We start from the raw sequence: 18,495 nt of genomic DNA on the forward strand, positions 1-18,495 counted from the left end.
GCCAAGAATATTTGGATGGCAGAGTCTGCCGGGGCATGGAATAACAAAGTGCCATTGAATGGGAGATCAACCAGGTGCTCCCGAACATTTTCAGGAAACACACCGTCCCGAAGCCAAGCATGGCGACAGAGGGCAACCGAGGAAGCCATGGCACGTCCCAGCACCTCCGAGATGTCCAGAGCGGAGCGGAAAATAAACACTGCTAGCTCCCGGCCATCCAATGCATGATGCTGTAAGTCAGCCTGAACAGTCTCCTGTGAAGCGGCGGATCCCATGGACTCAGCCGAGACCTACAAAGAAGAGGTGGCCCTAGGCAACACACATAAGGTGTTAAGGGCCCACATAGCAGCGCTGGTAGAGGCGAACAAGTTGCGCCTCCAAGATTCCAGCCAGCGGGCCTCCTGGGACGGTGGAGACAACAGAGGTGGCACGGAGGGAAAAAAAGTCCACAAAAGTGGACTGGAGGCAGCGGGGTGGAGGGAAAGACACACCGGGTCACATGGCGCAAGAGGTATTGGGGAACCGGATGCCCTGTGGTGGGGCGCCCCCAAGTCCCCATCAGGGAAGAAAGGAGCGAACCCTCAAAGGGAAGTAATAGCTCCCTCTCACCAGAGCCTTGGTGGTGAACCTCCAAAGAATGGTCTGCCGGGAAATGAGCAACTGGGTCACCCATGCGCAGAATACCCACAGCCGTGGACACTGCGAGAGCGAAGGCCGCACCCGCCTCCGTAGGGCCCTGCGGCGGAGAAAGCAGCTCCTCCGTGGGCGACGGCTGTAAGCTAAGGCGGCTGTCACCGAAGCCAAGTGGGGCGGGCAAAGTTAGAAGGAGGAACCGAAGAGTGGGGAATGGCGGGGAGCCGCCCTTTGAGGACGCTGGTAAAAAAGCCACCACGTGGTGGCCTGTCTCCGGTGAAGATGACACCAGCAGGCACCCAACCTTCGGAGAAGTGGGAGCGTCCGGAGACGAATCCGCGACTAGACGCCTGTCCGGCGCCGTAGAGTCCGCAGCCGGAGGCCGGACGTCATCACCATCCGGCGCCGAAGGAGATGCCGTACAGGGCTCCTCCAAGTCACGCAGCGCCGGGGACCGGAGAGCTGAGCCGGAGCCGAAGTGGCCAAGGGGCGGTGCCGCAGCCGCCTGCGTGGAGCGACGAGAGGGACAGGGGAGTGACATGAAACCCTCTGCCAGCCTCGGCCTAGAATGTGACGGAGGTGGTCCGCCGACCCATGCGGTGCTGCCAGGACCTATTCAACCTCCAAATCAACCGCCGACGAGGCAGCCACCTGCGAGGAGGGACGAGAGGGGCCCGAGGGGGACGAGGGATCCCCGTCCAGCCTCGACCCGGAGCAGCACGAGGGGGGGTCCAGCGACCCCTGTTGTGCCACCCGGGCCAGTAGGCAAAGGCGCAGCATCAGCTCAGCCATGGACTAGGCCGCTGTCTGTCCAGAGGGACGAGCGGGGCTCAGGGATGCTACCCGAGCGCCTGCGACCTTCCGCAACACCATAGGGACTCCCATGGGAGTTTGCAGCGAGGCAGAGGCGCAGTGGTCTAAAGGAGGGACCCCCAAAGGGCCGCACCCCAACAGCACCACATCCTCCAAACCGGGATCCAAACCAGTTGGCGCCGGGGCCGGAGCCGCCGGCGACGCCGCGGAGGACCCCGCGGAATGCAAGGGATGTCGATGTCCCAGGAGGAGGAGGAGACACCAGCGAGGCCTGCAAAGCCGCCGCATATGTCTCCATCTGGGCTCTCGACGCCCCCTCACCGGGAAACGGTGGATAGGGGGACGAAAAGCGGGCCGCATCACCTGCGGAGAGCCCACGCCCCCGACAGGCCGGAAACCAGCCCCCAGGGACAAGCTGCGACACTTACCCACCGGGGAGCTACGCTCGTGCAACATCGGAGAGGGAAGAGGACGCCGATGACCGATTCTGAAACCTTCTGCCGAGGCTGACCGAGGGGATGAAGCCGACCTTGAGAGACGCGCCAACAGCCTCGACCCGGAGCAGCCCGAGGGGGGTCCAGCGACCCCTGTGGCGCCACCCGGGCCAGTAGTCACCGGCGCAGCATCAGCTCAGCCGTGGACAAGGCCGCTGTCTGTCCAGAGGGACGAGCGCGGGCTCAGGGATGCGACCCGAGCGCCTGCGACCTTCCGCAACACCATAGGGACTCCCATGGGAGTTTGCAGCGAGGCAGAGGCGCGGTGGTCTAAAGGAGGGACCCCCAAAGGGCCGCACCCCAACAGCACCACATCCTCCAAACCGGGATCCAAACCAGTTGGCGCCGGGGCCGGAGCCGCTGGGGCCGGAGCCGGAGCCGCCGGCGACTCAGCGGAGGGCCCCGCGCAATGCAAGCGATGTCAGTGTCCCAGGAGGAGGAGGAGACACCAGCGAGGTCTGCAAAGCCGCCGCATATGTCTCCATCTGGGCTCTCGACGCCCCCTCACCGGGAAACGGTGGATAGGGGGACGAAAAGTGGGGCCACATCACCTGCGGAGAGACCACGCCCCCGACAGGCCGGAAAACCAGCCCCCAGGGACAAGCTGCGACACTTACCCACCGGGGAGCTACGCTTGTGCAACACCGGAGAGGGAAGATGACGCCGACGACCGATTCTGAAACCTTCTGCCGAGGCTGATCGAGGGGATGACGCCGACCTTGAGAGACGCGCCAACAGTAGTTTAATCTGGCGCTCCCGTCACGACTTCGGCTTCAACTGTTGGCACGCTTCACAATCAGTGGTGCTGTGATCTTCCCCTAAACACCACATACAAATGAGGTGAGGGTCTGTCGCCGACATAAGGCGCCCGCACGACGTGCAAGTTTTAAAGCCCAAAGGCATTCACACACTGTTCCACCAAAAGATATCACAATGATGAAAGAAAAAAGGGGCCTAAACAGGCCCTAACAGAGACCGGATCCGCGTTGCACGCAGAAAAGGAAAAAACGGACGTAGGCGCGCCGGGGTGGGACTTATGTGACCTCGCTGACGTCACGTACGTGGGCAACGCCTGGGCGGAGTCTCGTGATGCCGTTCCCTGCGGCGGCGCAGGGATGCTGTGGCAAAAAGCTTTCTGGATCCAGTCTCACGCCTGGGGATAATTCTACGTTAAGGAATCTGCGGCTTGTAGTCTCTATCAGATCATAATATTTCTCACATTGTAACACCTACAAATGCTGAATGCCTTGGAAGCACTGACAGAGACTCCCTGGCAAGTGTGTTACTGTCAACGACATACAGCTGTGTCTCGTGGCTTAGTGGACTAATGGGTCTACCGTAGGGGCCTGTGTTTGACCTCATGGTCACAGGTTCAAATCCCGGCAGGTCCACTCAGCCTGTCATCTTTCTGAGGTCGATAAAATGAGTACCATTGAGTTGGGTAACAATAAACATCTGTTATTCAGCGTCAAGATACCCTTCCGGGTGAACATGCACTTTACAAATACTTGTTATGCTGTATGCTTTTTGGCATCTCAAAAGTAAAGTTAATTTGCCAAATGCATAGAAGCTTGGAATGGCTAATTTCACGCTTGCTCAGGTCAGCACCATCTTTTCATGGGAAGAAAGACCTTCTGTAACTGAAAGCTATCTTTCAATTAGAGAACAAGGATGTGGCTTTCCTCCTTCATGTAGCCCAGCTGGTACACCTCAAAGTGATCCTGAATGCCCACCTACCTGTTCAGATGACTTGGTTAAAGCAAATGATTTTGTGTAATAACTTTAAAAAGGCATGACCTAATGTGATTTGCATCAACAAAACATTAGCTAGCGAGGCCTGAAGAGAGTTTGGGATGTCATTTTAGGAATAGCGCTCTTCAGTATGCAAAATACAACTCAAAAGATCTTATTTAAACCTTGCCCATCTGTATTATTAGTTAGATGGTGATGACATAAAAAAGTGTTCAAATGTGCCATGCCTATACCGAATTCCTTCTCCTCTGAAGAAAAATAATAATCTTCAATAATTCTATCTAGCCTCTCTGGATGGAAGCAGGCGATTACTTTCCTCTTTTACTGGTTAGATCTACTGCAAAATAGACCAGATCGAAGGTTGCTTTTTTTACATTCAGCGACAAGAGAAACAAAGTGCTCACATGGAGAAAGTTAGGGCCATTTATCAGCAAATCATCCATATATGAACACACATCAATCCTCTCTTCCCTGTAATGATTCAATGTAGCTCCCACAGCAATACTGAGTAAACAAATGAACTATAGGGCTCAAAAAACAAAAGAATTATTAGTGCGCGGGTGATGTTTGACAGATGGAAATATGAACTTTCAAACTTTGAGGCATCTTCTGATAAAATTTCTCCTTAAAACTAAGACTACACTTGTGCACAAAAGGAGAGTAAGTATTAGGGTCAGATTATGGTTCCACTGCTTTGTATTTCAATAAAACGTAGAGTTTGGCCCTGGAGCTTTTGCAAATCAATAATAATGTGTTGTGAATTAAATATGTCCCGCAATCATCAAAACTATGTTATACTACAGATGCACATACAGGGGAGGGCAAACAGTCTCTTCGGATTCCTGCAGTAAAAATACTGATGTTATTTTATGAAAAACCTTTGAGGGCCGAAAGCAATACTGGAATAACTGGCAAGTGAAGATAACTCTCAAAACGGTGTTTTTCTCCATAGTGAAATCACAAACAAATAAGCCATACAAAAATAGAATCTTTACAGAATATCACAATAGACACTATGTGGCTTTTAGGTAACTATCTATGTTTCAACCAGGAACTCTTCAAGTGGTCAAAAGTATTTACTTTAAAGGCCCCTGAGCCCTCAGTTACCTTTGAGTGGAATGCTTCATCATAGCTCGCTCATGTCGAGTGCTGGCGAAACAAGTGGATTCACCCATGCAGTAAGGGAGTACTTGCAGTGGTTATGGCTATATAATCCCTACATCAGGTAGGTGTAAGGGACCTAAGAAAAACTGTTAAACTGTCTACTATGCAACAAGTAATGTTATAAGGGTTGCTGTTGGTAGTATTCAAAACGTAGACACAGAGGTTGATTCAACTTGTGATTGTCGTCTGCCGTAGAAAATGTCTAGTCCCTATCTCAACCCCAAAATGAGTGTGGAGCCTTCTTCAAGACCAAGGGCAGTGAAGCACTGCCTAATTAGACATTAGGTGGTGTATCTGAAGGATAGTGTTGGGTCGGTATACACCTGTTACAACGCATTTTTTACTCCGCACTACCATTACAACGCGACTTTTACAACTCATACCATTACAACGCATTGCGCTGGGGGGCGCTCTAGGATAGGGAATAAGTATAATTTACTATCCAACACCTTCCCTAGGGTCCACGGGGACTGGAGTTAGAATAGTAAATTATACTTACCACTATCCAGCACCCCAAAGCGCTATGCGTTGTAATGGTATGCGTTGTAATGGTCGCGTTGTAATGGTGGGTAGTTGTAATGGTATGCGTTGTAACGTCATACATCCATTGGGTCAGAGACTGGGTTTGCCTTAGGTGGAGGGGCAGGGTGTTCCAGGTCTTGGCAGCGAGGAAGAAGTAGGATCTTCCTCCCGTTCTGGTCTTGTGGATCCATGGGACGGTGGCTAGGGCAAGTTGGGCGGAGCGAAGTTGTCTGGCAGGTACGTGGAATGAGAGGCGGTGGTTCAGATATGCTGGTCCTACGTCGTGGAGAGCTTTGTAGGCATGTGTGAGGAGCTTGAAGGCGATTCTCTTGTTGAATGGGAGCCATTGGAGTTGTCAAAGGTGTTCTGTGATGTGGCTGCGGCGGGGGATGGCGAGGACCAGTCTGGCGGTGGCATTTGAATGCTCTGCAGTTTCCTGAGCTTTTTATGGGTCCGCGCCTGACTGCGCCCAGCGCCAGAACCCCTGGACCCCGCGAACACCACAACACCAGACTCCACTACGATGCCAGCAGCCTACACGCACTCAACGCCGGCCAAAACCACACCTGCTGCCAGGCCACCCCGAAATGGGCCCACGGACCCTTCTCCTGCCGCACCTGCTGCTTCACCTGCAACAGAACCACCAAACCTCCAAGGACCAGACCCAACCACCTCCACTCCTCAACACCTGCTCCGCACCTAAACACGCCTTCGAGCTCTGGGATCTGCTTGACACCTCCGCACCAGACGTGGCCTTCCTGACCAAGACCTGGTGGAACGACTCTTCAGCCCCCGACATCGCCATAGCCATCCCGGACAGCTACAAGATCACCCGCAGGGATCGCGCCAATGGAACCGAAGGAGGAATAGCCATCGTCCACAAGTCCACCCTCAAGGTCGCCACCCACGCAGACGACACCCTCAACACCCACGAACACCTGCACTTCCGGATCCACACCGCCCCCAACACCACGCTCAGAGGAACACTCATCTACAGACCCCCCGGACCACAGGCTCAGTTCAGCGACTCCATCGCCGACCTCGCCAGCACCCACTGACTACATCCTCCTCGGGGACCTGAACTTCCACCTCGAGAACAACAACGACGACGCCAACTCCGCCACCCTGATCGACAAACTCGCCAACCTCGGCCTCTAAACAACTCGTCACCGCGCCCACCCATGCCGCCAGCTACACGCTGGACCCCGTCTTCTCCACAGGCACCCTCTTCGCCTTCAACCACACCACCGAACTCCACTGGACCGACCACCGCTGCATTCATTTCAACTTCAAGAAACCAACCACGCACCACCGCACCCAACAGCTGCCACGCCGCTGCTGGAGCAAAGTAATCGAATACCAACTGATCACCACCCTCGCCCAGAACCCACTCAACGACCCCGCTAACCCAGACGCCGCAGCCCGCAACTTCAGACAATGGATCGACGACTGCGCCAACACCCTCGTCCCACTCAAGAAACCCTCCAACAGCCACACCAGCATTAGAGCCACCTGGTTCACAGACTAGCTCCAGACCTCCAAACGCGCATGCCGGAAACTGGAGAAAATATGGCGCCACGAACGCACACCGGACAACCACACAGCCCACAAGGACGCCACCCGCAGACATCCCCACCACATCAGATTAGCCAAGAGATCCTCCTTCAAGGACCGCTTGGACAACAACGCACACAACAGCAAACAACTCTTCAGCATCGTAAAGGAACTCTCCAACCCCAGCGCCAACCTGCCCTCACAAGAATTGTGCGACTCACTAGCCACCTTCTTCCACCGCAAGATTGCTGACATTCACGACAGCTTCAACACCCCGACCGCCCCGACCACGACAGATTCCGCCCCCCACGAACACCACCTGCACCAACCGCCTGACCTCCTGGTCCTACGTCAACGACGACGAGACGCGCAAGGTTATGAACTCCATCCACTGAGGATCTCCGTCGGACCCGTGCCCACACCACGTATTCAACTAAGCAGACGCAGCCATCGCACCCCAACTACGGTAGGTCATCAACATCTTATTCGAAACAGCGACATTCCGGAAAGCTGGAAACACGCCGATATCAACGCCCTCCTCTAGAAGCCCAAGGCAGACCCCAAGGACCTCAAGAACTTCCGGCCCATCTCCTTTCTCCCGTTCCCGGCAAAGGTCATCGAGAAACTGGTCAACAGGCAATTGGCCCGCCGCCTGGAAGACAACAACATCTTGGACCCGTCCCAGTCCGGATTAAGACGATTCAGACAAAACCACAGCCCGAGACAGCCCTCATCGCCGCCACAGACGACATCAGGCACCAACTAGACAACGGCGAAACATCAGCCCTCATCCTCCTGGACTGGTCGGCTGCCTTCGACACGGTCTGCCATCGCACTCTAAAGACACGCCTCCTAAAAGCCGGAGTCCAAGAGAAGGGCCTTGAGTAGACCACGTCCTTCCTCTCCGGCAGAACCCAGAGCTTCCGCCTCCCACCTTTCCAATCCAAAGCCACCGACATCATCTGCGGGTCCCCCAGGGCTCATCCCTCAGCCCGACGCTGTTCAACATCTACATGGCCCCCTTCGCACAAGTGGCCCGCCATCACGACCTCAACATCATCTCCTACGCCGACGACACCCAGCTCATCCTCTCCCTCACCAAGGACTCGCACATCCCCAGCCCCCCAAAAAAAGGAGTGACTCAAAGTAACCGTTAACTGACTCCCTGGATCCCACACTGAGGTCACCACAGTCCAGTTCAAGTAGGCCAAATCGGCTGATGGCCACCACAGAAGATTTGCTGCTAGCTGCCTTTGGGTGCCCTCAAGAGCCAGAATCTCGATGGCCAAAAGTCGCACCCTTGTCAACCGGACCCCAGAGTGCCGTCAGAGCCCAAATAGGTCGCCAAAGAGGGACACTAGCCCTTCTCCAATATTTTGCTGTGACCGCTGTATACGGAGACCGCTGGCCCATTCGCAGCTTGCCTACTACAGTCTTGAAGAGGACTTTGTTGGACCCCGATTTCTGTGGCCAAAGTCGCCCCACATTCCCCGTTGACCAAGGAATCACTGCAAAAGCACCCCCATTGACCGCACAGAAACTGAAGCATGCTTGAGCATCTTTCCATCCTGTATCCTCACCATCAAGAAGACTCAATTAAAGTCTGTGGTGGTTGTGTTGTAAAGGTTGGAACTGGACTGGAAAAAACTCTAGTGACCAGGTAACATTCCAAATCTATCCCATTGACTCCCCAGACCTTCTCCCAATCGGATTTGGTCACCCAAGCCTGGTATGAGTAGCCAAACTAACTTTACAAACTTCAAGTTTGCAAACTTTGACCAATGCTTGTTTGTGGGTGCATCAGAAAGTGATAAAACGTTCAAAAATATGTACATCCGGAACCCTCTGGTTGATTTTGCTCATCAAGGGCTCTAAAAATTCATAAAAATATAATCTATTTTTATAAATTGGTGTGATTCTTATGTGTTGTGTGGCTTTCAAATGTTGTTGTTTGGTACTGTTAAATGCTTTAAACCAAGTTCTTTTGCATAAGACATGGTGCCCACAGCCATAGCTACCCAGGGTTAAGCTGAAGGTTGTTCAAATGAGCCTGACTGGACCTAAGAGAAGTTTTTGCAAGTGTATTTCAAGGAATAACAATACCATATACTTCACCCAAATCCTCATACTAAGTTACTGTGAAATTTTAGGGACCATTTCTTAGACGAGTCAGTTAGTAAAATGTGCTGATGCGTGCTAGTATTTACAAAAAATATACATAATCCAAATTCAGTGTAACCAGTTTCAACTAAATTATGGAAAACATAAAAAACAGCATTAGCAAAAGCAATAGGGCTGACATTGGTCAGCCTTTATGTTTTGTCAATGAGTGTCTTGTTTTGACATGGTTTGAGCAAAACATTTTTGTTATGGAAGCTACCATGCCCTCACCATTATAACAAACATTAGTAAAACGCACAAATATATTTTAGTCTTAAAAAGCACACATTGCCACAGTAGCCCCTGGCACTGAACAAAACTAGTTTTGTGTGACAGGAAAGTATCGAAAGGTAAGTGAAAATTAACCCATCAAACAGCGGAGTCAGTAAACTTTTAGGTTTATGGGATTTTAGATAGACAAGCACAGCACATAAACAAATAAACAACATATAAACAAATTAATTCAAAAGCAATGACAAAAAATCTTTAAAAGGATTCCTACAAATCTACAGAGGATGAGCAATCAGGCCCACTTTACCTGGAGTAAGGTCAAAATTGAATCCACTCTTGACCTGTGCCTCAATAATACTAAGCGAGAACAAGTGGATAAAATAGATACTATATTTATCAAAATATTTGCCTGCTATTCAGCTTAGGAGATTCAACTCCTCATACAATGATCCAACTAATTTGAATTAAACCTCAAAACAATCAATTGGTTTATGTGTTCTAAAAAAAAAAAAAAGTCTGCAACTGTGCTTCGGCTAGCGCAGAAACCTTGAGTGGTTTGATCTATCGTGAGCTGACGCAGAATCCTTGAAGCACTTTCCCAGACTCAAATTATCGCTTCCGCCAAAGTCCATAATTTACCATCATGACAGGATCTCTTGGCTATGCCAAAGTCCACCCACAAACAACTCAATAGGAAAGGCCAACAGGAGTCCTACCGAATAAAAAACAAATGGCACCCCTTAGAATCGTATTTACAATACAATCAGCAAAAAATTGACTCCAATTTAGAGGCCAAAGAAAAGGTTTTTAAGATTTCACTTAGTATATGTCGCCTAAAAAAGTTTGAAGGGTCAGGGAACTTCAGTTCTAAATTTTCTCAATGCAGAGTTTGCAACTATCCAAAAGAGACACTAGAAAAAATCTTATGCCTCCGACCGAGCTTAAATGAAGTACGCACTAAATATCTACTACCAGCTTTCGGAAAGTCCTCACTCCGAACAGTAAAAGAGGCCATTTTAGCATGTTTAGCAGCACAACCGGGTGCTATCATTGAGAACTTGACAAGATTCTTCAACAGATGTTATGAAAGACTCCAATAGAAAAATATTGCAGCTATAGAGTCCATTGAATAACTGAACATTATTGTATTTTGGTATCAGAAGACCAATAGGACAATGCATATTCACATCACCCTTCCACGATTTTAACAAATAATGTTGACATTTTATAATTCCTGTATCCAAGAGAATGAGTGGGTCAGGGCATTAATTAATTTTAACTCATCTCACAGAAGAATGCTAGCGTAATTAAAAAAAAAAGACATTTGATCCGATGGCTTTATGGATATTGTAATCAATTTTAAAAATGCATACAAAAATGTTCTTTACTTACTCCGTTTGTAGATGTGCTACTTGTAAAAAAGCAGATAGATAGAATTTTAATAAAAACAAAAGTTCTTGGTTAACACCAGACCTAATTACGGGCTCAATTTTAAAGAAAGTCACAAAAGTGCACCATGGTATATGTCCTTCCATTAGTGCAGATTTACGGCTTTCATTAACTCACAAGAATTTACAGAAGTAGGCCAAGAAACCGTACTCCTAGAAAATATTTATGAACTTCATTTTAGCATGAGCAATATATATCCCTGTGTAGATTAGCTCATGTGAAAATCTGTTGAGTGTTCACAAGTTCTTTCCCACCAACCACTTTTTCCCAACCCTGGAAGAAGTTTTATTGCTGACCTTGTTAGGAGTACATTCCCAACCTTTCTCAGTATGGGAAAAGATAAGAGAAGAGCTGGTGAAAACCTCTAAAACATGGAACTTAGTGGGTTTGCACCAGTATGTAGATCTTTCAAAAGATGTAAATATAGTGGAATTTCTGGTATTCAAACCCTACTATAGTATGAGCCATGGCATAATCAGAAAGGCTAGTATCAGAGGGCTTATATAATGAGATTGCTTCAATAATATGTAGCTGCACTACACTGCACCAAAAGAACAAGTGTTTGTTTTTTACAGGATAAGTAGATTTAGGAAGCAATTTGTCCCATGGACAAGTAGATATGTTATTAAATTCCACATCCCTGTAAGTAGCTAAAAATGAATAATCAATGACTGACTAAACTACCAACAACACTTTGTTATGTTACTGGATATTTGTATATACATTTTTCACATATTACTCAGTCTCGAACTGCTTTTTACAGATTTTGGTCTGAGTTTGTGCTTCATCCAGCAGAGTTTTTCTACTCAGGAAAATTCATTTCCAAACCAAATTTAGTGTGGGTGGGGTGGTGAATGCTATTCTTATGATGTGTTTCATAGGTGGGGTTCTATAGATTGGAGTGGGTCTTGCAAATGTAGTCTGTGGGGTGGTTCATAGTGAGGATTCTGGCCATGCAGCTCAATTGTCGCTGAAGTTTGACTGACAAGTTTGGTTCAGATGAATCTCTCACTTCTAGCAGGTCTTGTATTCATCTCAGAGTTGTGTTGGTGAAGCAAGAAAATGTACAGTGGTGGCTCAGCTAACTGATTTTGTCAGAGAGTAGGACTTTAGACCTTGGAAGTGGGTTAGTATCTAATCGCAGAATGGTGTCTAAGGTCTTTTACCAAAGTTGGGGAGATACTTTTAGGCTATTCTTTGATGTCCTGAGAGTCTGCTGCCATCTCTCATTCCCAGCCCTGATTGAGCACTTGCTAAGTTTATCACTTTCAAAGCCCCTGATTCTCATGCACCAAACTCCTAAATTCACCCATGACGTTTCTTTTGGTCATCTCAAAACAATTCTGTGTCAGGAATTCTTCAACTTGTAGGTGTAATTGATAAGATAGTTGTATAGTCTGATGTAAAGTGTGTCACTCTACTAAAACTAGAATAGTACATCTTAGGCCATTACACTTCTTGTGGAGAAGTGTGGCTCAATGGTTAGAGCAGGCAGACCTCGATGCAGAGCTCTGACCAGGGACCAGGGTTCGATTCCTGCCCCGGCGGGTCTTGGGCTCATTAATTCCCCTGACCGGATATTCTCGCCTCAGTGCCTATTCTGATCATGGGTCCCACGCTGCAACTCTGGGCAATAGCTTGCTTAGTCTCCACAACGGCCCCCACAACGCGAGGGATGCCTGGTCTGCACCATGGGGGTGCCCAGGAGTGGACACTTCACAGGGAAAGCCAGGAAGGGTTCCCTTGCGGTATTCGTACACGCGCCGGGAAACCCACTGCGGGTAGCTGTGCGCTATACAAGTACAAAAACATTTACATTTACACCAATTAATCGTGGAACAATACACTATCAAAGATATGTAAGGTAAATCAGTTAACGGTTTAGAAAATAAAAATTGTAGAAAGGTAACCATTAAAAAACATGATTGCCCCACCTCCACTGAGACAATACAATGTTGTAGATGCAGTGCTCTTGAAACAGTGTTACATGGTAGTGGTACTCAAAGTAACATAAAACGTATATGTGGCAAGTTGGCAGTTCAATAGTCAAACAGTCTGTGGAGAAAAGGTATTAGCACGGTCTCAGTGTACAACTTTCTACATGGGTGCTAAAAGGAACTGTAAGGAGAGCTCATATAGAAGGGGAGTTCCTATTCTAGAGGAATGTGGTATAGGAGACATCTATGGGAACTGAAATGGAAAGGTAGTGAGTTAAGTTACTGTACTTGGTGATAAAAGCAAAGTGCGGTAGGCATGTAAGGGATTGGCTCAAGGTGGTGGTAGTTAGCAGAGGAAGGGACATCTTGTGAAAGTCACAGGGGTGAGGATTCGTGGACTAGGTGAAGGTGGTGGGGAAGAAGGAGGGTGCATGAGAGGGGGAAGAAAGATATGAGTAGATAGCAAGGAGGCAAAGAGAGTACAGAGAGATAGGAGAATTCAGGAGAAAAATGGGAGACGTGACAAAACAGAGGAGAGCAAGATATATAAACAGAGGAAGAGTTCAAAGGAGAAAAAAAGTGAAGGGCTGGAACAGGACAGGAGATAAGAGTATAGAGTATGGCATAGGAGGTGAGCAGAGAGCATGAGGACAAGGGACAAATAAAAGATAGGTGAGGGGAGAAGGAACACAAAAATGGAAGATCATGGGGAAGCTTGAAGGGAGCCCAAAAAAAAGAAAAAGAAGAGAGTTGGAAAGTGTAGGAGAGGGCAAGAAGGGTGAAAAGAAGCAAGAAAAAAAGAATGCGAGAGGGAAATGTGAGGGCAGACCAGGAGATAGAGGAAAGAGCAAGAGATGGGAGAGGAGGAAAGAGCAAGAGATGGGAGAGGCGAAGAGTGCAGGAGGAGGAAAGTGAGGGCCAGAAAAATGAGAAAAGAAATGAGAAGAGAGAAAAACGAGAAAGCAAGGAATACAAGGGTATGAGATGGACAAATGAGAACGAGAACAATCTAGGTGGAGGAAAGAGAAAGTTCGAAGACAGTGAGAGGGGGAGGAGAGAAATGGGGAGGACAGCAATAGAACAGAGGAAATTTAGAGAGACAAAGAAAATGGAAAGAAGCCGAACATTCAGAAAATGTTCACCATGTTTAATTTCGGGACTCTTGCAAAATTAATTCAAACATTGGCAAAACTTCTATTTACAGAGTGCAACCACAATAAAAAATAAAATCATCAATTTAAATGAGGATATGAATATCAACAAAGCATTTGCTATTCTGAAATGGTACTTGCGAATATGTAAACAAGACTTAGTAATGAACATTGGATCTGCACAAAACAAAATTCAACATTTGAAGGCAACTTTACAGGCAGAGCTTTGGCCGAATGCTCCCAGCAAATATTCTTGAAATTTATGGCACATGGTGCATGGAAAGGTATAATCAACAGCAATCCTTATCAAAACTTTCACAGCATTCAGAAACCTCTCAAGAGGGGAATTTAAAGGGGAGGGGAAGTCTCAAAAAGTTTTTTCCCTACTTGAAAACAGGGGCAAACCGTTACTTCTAAAGGATATTGGACAAGTAGTATTGTAACATTTTCATTCCTGGATTTAAGAATGTAGGACTTTAGATACGAATACAAAGGCAAACTGGATATTGTCAGTTCCACATGGCCGGGTATTCAAGTCAAGTCAAAACAACTTTATTCGGTGACAACAAGGCAAACACCATAAAAGCATACTAACACACATATATCAAAGAGAAAAAATAAAAACACATTCTGAATATATCTTGTATATGGAAACTGATTATAGTAAAATATGTGCAAATTTAGAGTACATGGAAATGACACAATGAAATATTAAAATCCATTTTCAAAAGACTCCTAAAAGTACGATCTACCACTAATTCTTCCAATAAAGTGCAAATGCGTTCAGTGCAAAGGGATGCATGCGGTCAATAAAAGAGTGGTATTACTCATCAAATTTTTAATACAATAGAGCATCCAAAAGAGCATATTCCTTTCTTTTCCTGATTGATTTTTGTATGTAACAGGTTACAGAGCTTATAATTTTCATTGTATCCAAGCTGCATAAAAAATTAAACGCATCCTTATAATTAAAAAGCATATTTTTTAAAAATAGTGGTTTCAATACAGTTTTTCGAAAATCCATATAAAAAGGGCAAAAAAGAATAAAGTGCAAAGTAGACTGGGCGATTTTGCCATCACATGGACAAGGGGGCAGGGTTCTGTGCCATTTCTCTGTTCTTGGGAAAGCAATTAAATAATGTAAGTTGCCCAACCTTAGCCTAGTCAAGTAAAAACGATGCTGGACATTCCGTACCAAGATAAGATATAACTGGGTCCGCTCATACATGGACGTTCACAATAAGCTACTACTGTTTCTTTTTGCTTAATCATCCTATCCCGATCACGTTCTAGAACTGTAAGATATCTCAATTTCAGGTCGCTTTTGCTGTATTCTTGTATGCTTATGGGATCGTCTATGCATATATCAATCAAAAGTTTTGAAATGTGCCCCAACCATGGTATTTTCATACACTGATCTAGTGCTAGACAGTCAACGATTAAATCCTTTGAAAATGTTGTTTCTTTCTTTGTCCATAAGGCATGCCACAATGTGAGTGAAGCTATATTGACAATATCACCTAAATGTGGGACGGACAGTTCTTTGTGAACGATCATGTTTGCGGTCGCACTGGGGACTGCCAGCAGTCTTTTTAGGAACTTGTTTTCATTAGCTTGAAGGATTGTCGTGTTTGCTCTCCCCCATATGGCAGCTCCATAATTAACTGCTGTAACACATTTACTTTTGTACAAAATAAAAATTTCTCATCTGGGTTTATTTCCAAGTTTTGTTGCAAACCTGAGAATTCCCTCGGTCGTTTTTAAAAACTTCATTTTACATAATTCAATGTGCGAATTCCAAGTACCGTTATTACAAAATAATAACCCCAAATATGAAAATGTCGGAGCTCTACTTATTGGAATCCCGCCCACGTGGTGCAGTCTGCACTTTTGTCTCTTTTGTCTCTTTCCCTCACATGACATTACAAATGTTTTTTTTAAATTCAACTGTAGGTCTATATTAGTCATGTATTGGGAGAAGTGTTCCATTAAGCATTGTAAGACATTTGCAGTTCTCGACATAAGGACAGCGTCATCCGCATATAATAACACGGGGGTGGAACGTGTTCCAACTTTTTGGGCATCTGCAGCCACTTCTTGTAAAACAGATCCACATTGTTTATGTATAAAGAAAATAAGAGGGGGGCCAATACACATCCCTGTCTAATGCCACGCTTTACTGCAAAGTCGGGCGTGCATTTCCCGGATTTTCCATACCGTACCCTTGTTGTTAAATAGGTGTAGATTTGGGATAAAAAAATAATTATTTCTAGGGTAGCACCAAGCCCTCTTAAAGTTTGCCATCATTTTTGGTGATTAACTAAATCGAAGGCGCTGGACAAATCTACAAAACATAGATGAAGAGTACCTTCCTTGGCTAACGTGTACTTCCCTATTAACAAATCTAAATTTAAACTTTGCTCCACCGTTCCAATTCCCCTTCTGAAACCATACTGTGCCGCTGTTAAGATGTCGTTTTCACTGGCCCAGTCTTCTAGCCTCTCTAACATGATTCGACCCATGATCTTAGAGGAGGAATCAAGAAGGGATATTGTGCGGTAGCAATTGGCCTTTTCCCTGTCCCCTTTTTCAAATTTGGGTACGATTATGCTTTCAACCCATGTCGTTGGCAAGGCTCCTCCCAGGGCGGCATTAAAAACTATCATTAGTATCGGTGTCCAAAAATCCAAATCATGCTTAAAAACATCTATCGGCACGCCGTCGGGCCTGCTGCTTTCCCACTTGGCCAGGTATTCACTTGCGTATTAATAGGCATTGACGGTTTCACATGTGCATGGGTCTCAGTGGTCTTCAGCTGGTCCAAGGTCTGAGTCAAGACTAAACTCCACAATGGGCTTAGTTTCACTCTGGGGATGTAGCAAAATGTAGGATTGGGCAGTCCAGAGAATATCCTAATTTTACTCCGCTTGAGGTTCAGGGATGATGGCCATTTGGGCGCAGGTACAGTCTTGCCCCACTGGAAAAGGTTACGGACAGTCCAGTAAAGACTAAGCACATCCAGAAATAGGCTGGTTATCTATAATAAGACATACACTGCTCTCATTTACCCATGACCAACACATTGGCTGACTAAGGAGTCGGGTTAGGCTGGAATCAGGACCGACTGCAGAACTGCCTGTTTCACAAAATGTGAAGAGGCTTTGAGGATGCCTACAGTACTACCTGGTAGCACAGTTGGCTTTTGACATGTAATTGAATCAATGACGTAACTCAGTTCAGCTCAAACTAATCATGAGTGCTAGATGAGAGTCAGACTTGGAGAGACAAAGATTTTCAACTTACAAATAAGCAGTCCAGGATGTGCTGTGCTGAATTGACACCATGTATTTTTTCATAACACTAAGGTACCTCCGACACATTTTTCAGAGCCATAGACCAAGAATAGTTCTTTCCATTCACAATAAAAGACAGGTAAAGATTACACAAGTTGAGTAAACATATAAGTAACAAGCAATAGCCATTGACGAGGGATAGCGGAAACAAAGAGACACCTTTTGTGGCTCTCTTCAACGTTTTAGTCAGCCCGTCAGTGGACTGCACACCTCTAAAGGTGATGCCTCTTTTATTACCACTTGCCTCCTCTACCCAAAATCAGAGTGGACTAAAAACAAGTGATGGATAAGATAGAAAGAAAAACATACCATGTTACTCGTCAATACCAATTGAGCAGGAATCAGGACCCAGAGCTGACCAAAACAGCAAAGGAAAAGAGACAGAAAAGGAAGGGCACATTAGAAATGAAATCAGAATAGAATGACACACACAGCAGAAAATACCTGCCAAAAAGCATTTTATTGTCTAGATTAGATCATTGGCAAAAGAGCAAACGTACAATTGCTGCCTGAAAGAGAAGTACACCTTTTCCACATAATCTAAACATGAACTTTGATCGGCTAAACTAACCTACACATACAGTACTGGTGTATTAGATGTATTTTGCTTTTATGACATTTATTTGTCGAATAAAGCTTTTTGCATTGGAATATTGGTACCCCATTAAAACTGGGGCCTCATTCCCCGGGATATAAAAGGATTCAAACCGACCACTCACACATTGAAGGTCTTTACCTCAAATACAGAATTGTACTGGTACCCTGAGTCCTGTAATGAGATACATTAAGTCATGGATGCTAATGTAATTTGTGGGACAGGTGTAATCGGATATTTGTTACAAGCACATGGCGCCATGTAATAGTAATTTCAGAAGTTTTTTGTAGGTATCTAGAAATACTGAAAGTCATTATAATGAATGACAGAAATGCAGGAATAAAGAAGCAAACCCATAAATTTGATGAGGACAACGAAAATCACAGATAAGGGTAAAGGAGAGAGCATAAAGTACAAAAAAAACACTGAGCTGACGCGAGGCAATTTAAAATAGGAACAGACATGAAGGAATAGCTGGAACAGTTTATTATTAATAAAAACATTAAAATCAAGGGGAAAGTACCAACCATTAGATTTGGTAGAAAGCAACAAAATTAAGAGCGCAAAGGGGAGCAACATCATGAAAAATGAAAAGCAAAAGAGAAACACAATATATACTTAGCCAATGAGAAGGTGAAACCGAAGTAACAACAAAACCCCCAAACTCACCAAATTAACTTTGGTACC

At 46.3% G+C, this 18,495-nt stretch overlaps 1 protein-coding gene across 3 annotated transcripts in view; it reads right to left on the reverse strand.

The window, feature by feature from the left end:
- The window catches only part of MGRN1 (mahogunin ring finger 1), a 395,304-nt gene that overhangs the window by 17,269 nt on the left and 359,540 nt on the right, over nt 1–18,495 (reverse strand). The window contains exon 17 of one of the 3 annotated variants that reach the window (XM_086941277.1): nt 17,523–17,567. The exons of the other annotated variants lie outside the window; for them this stretch is intronic. Coding sequence (XP_086797403.1) covers nt 17,527–17,567 — 41 coding nt within the window. The 3' untranslated portion in view covers nt 17,523–17,526. The remainder of the gene's footprint in view (nt 1–17,522; nt 17,568–18,495) is intronic. 3 annotated transcript variants of the gene reach the window in all.

This window comes from Lissotriton vulgaris, chromosome 10 (genome assembly GCF_964263255.1).
Source record: "Lissotriton vulgaris chromosome 10, aLisVul1.2, whole genome shotgun sequence".
Taxonomy (NCBI): Eukaryota; Metazoa; Chordata; class Amphibia; order Caudata; family Salamandridae; genus Lissotriton; species Lissotriton vulgaris.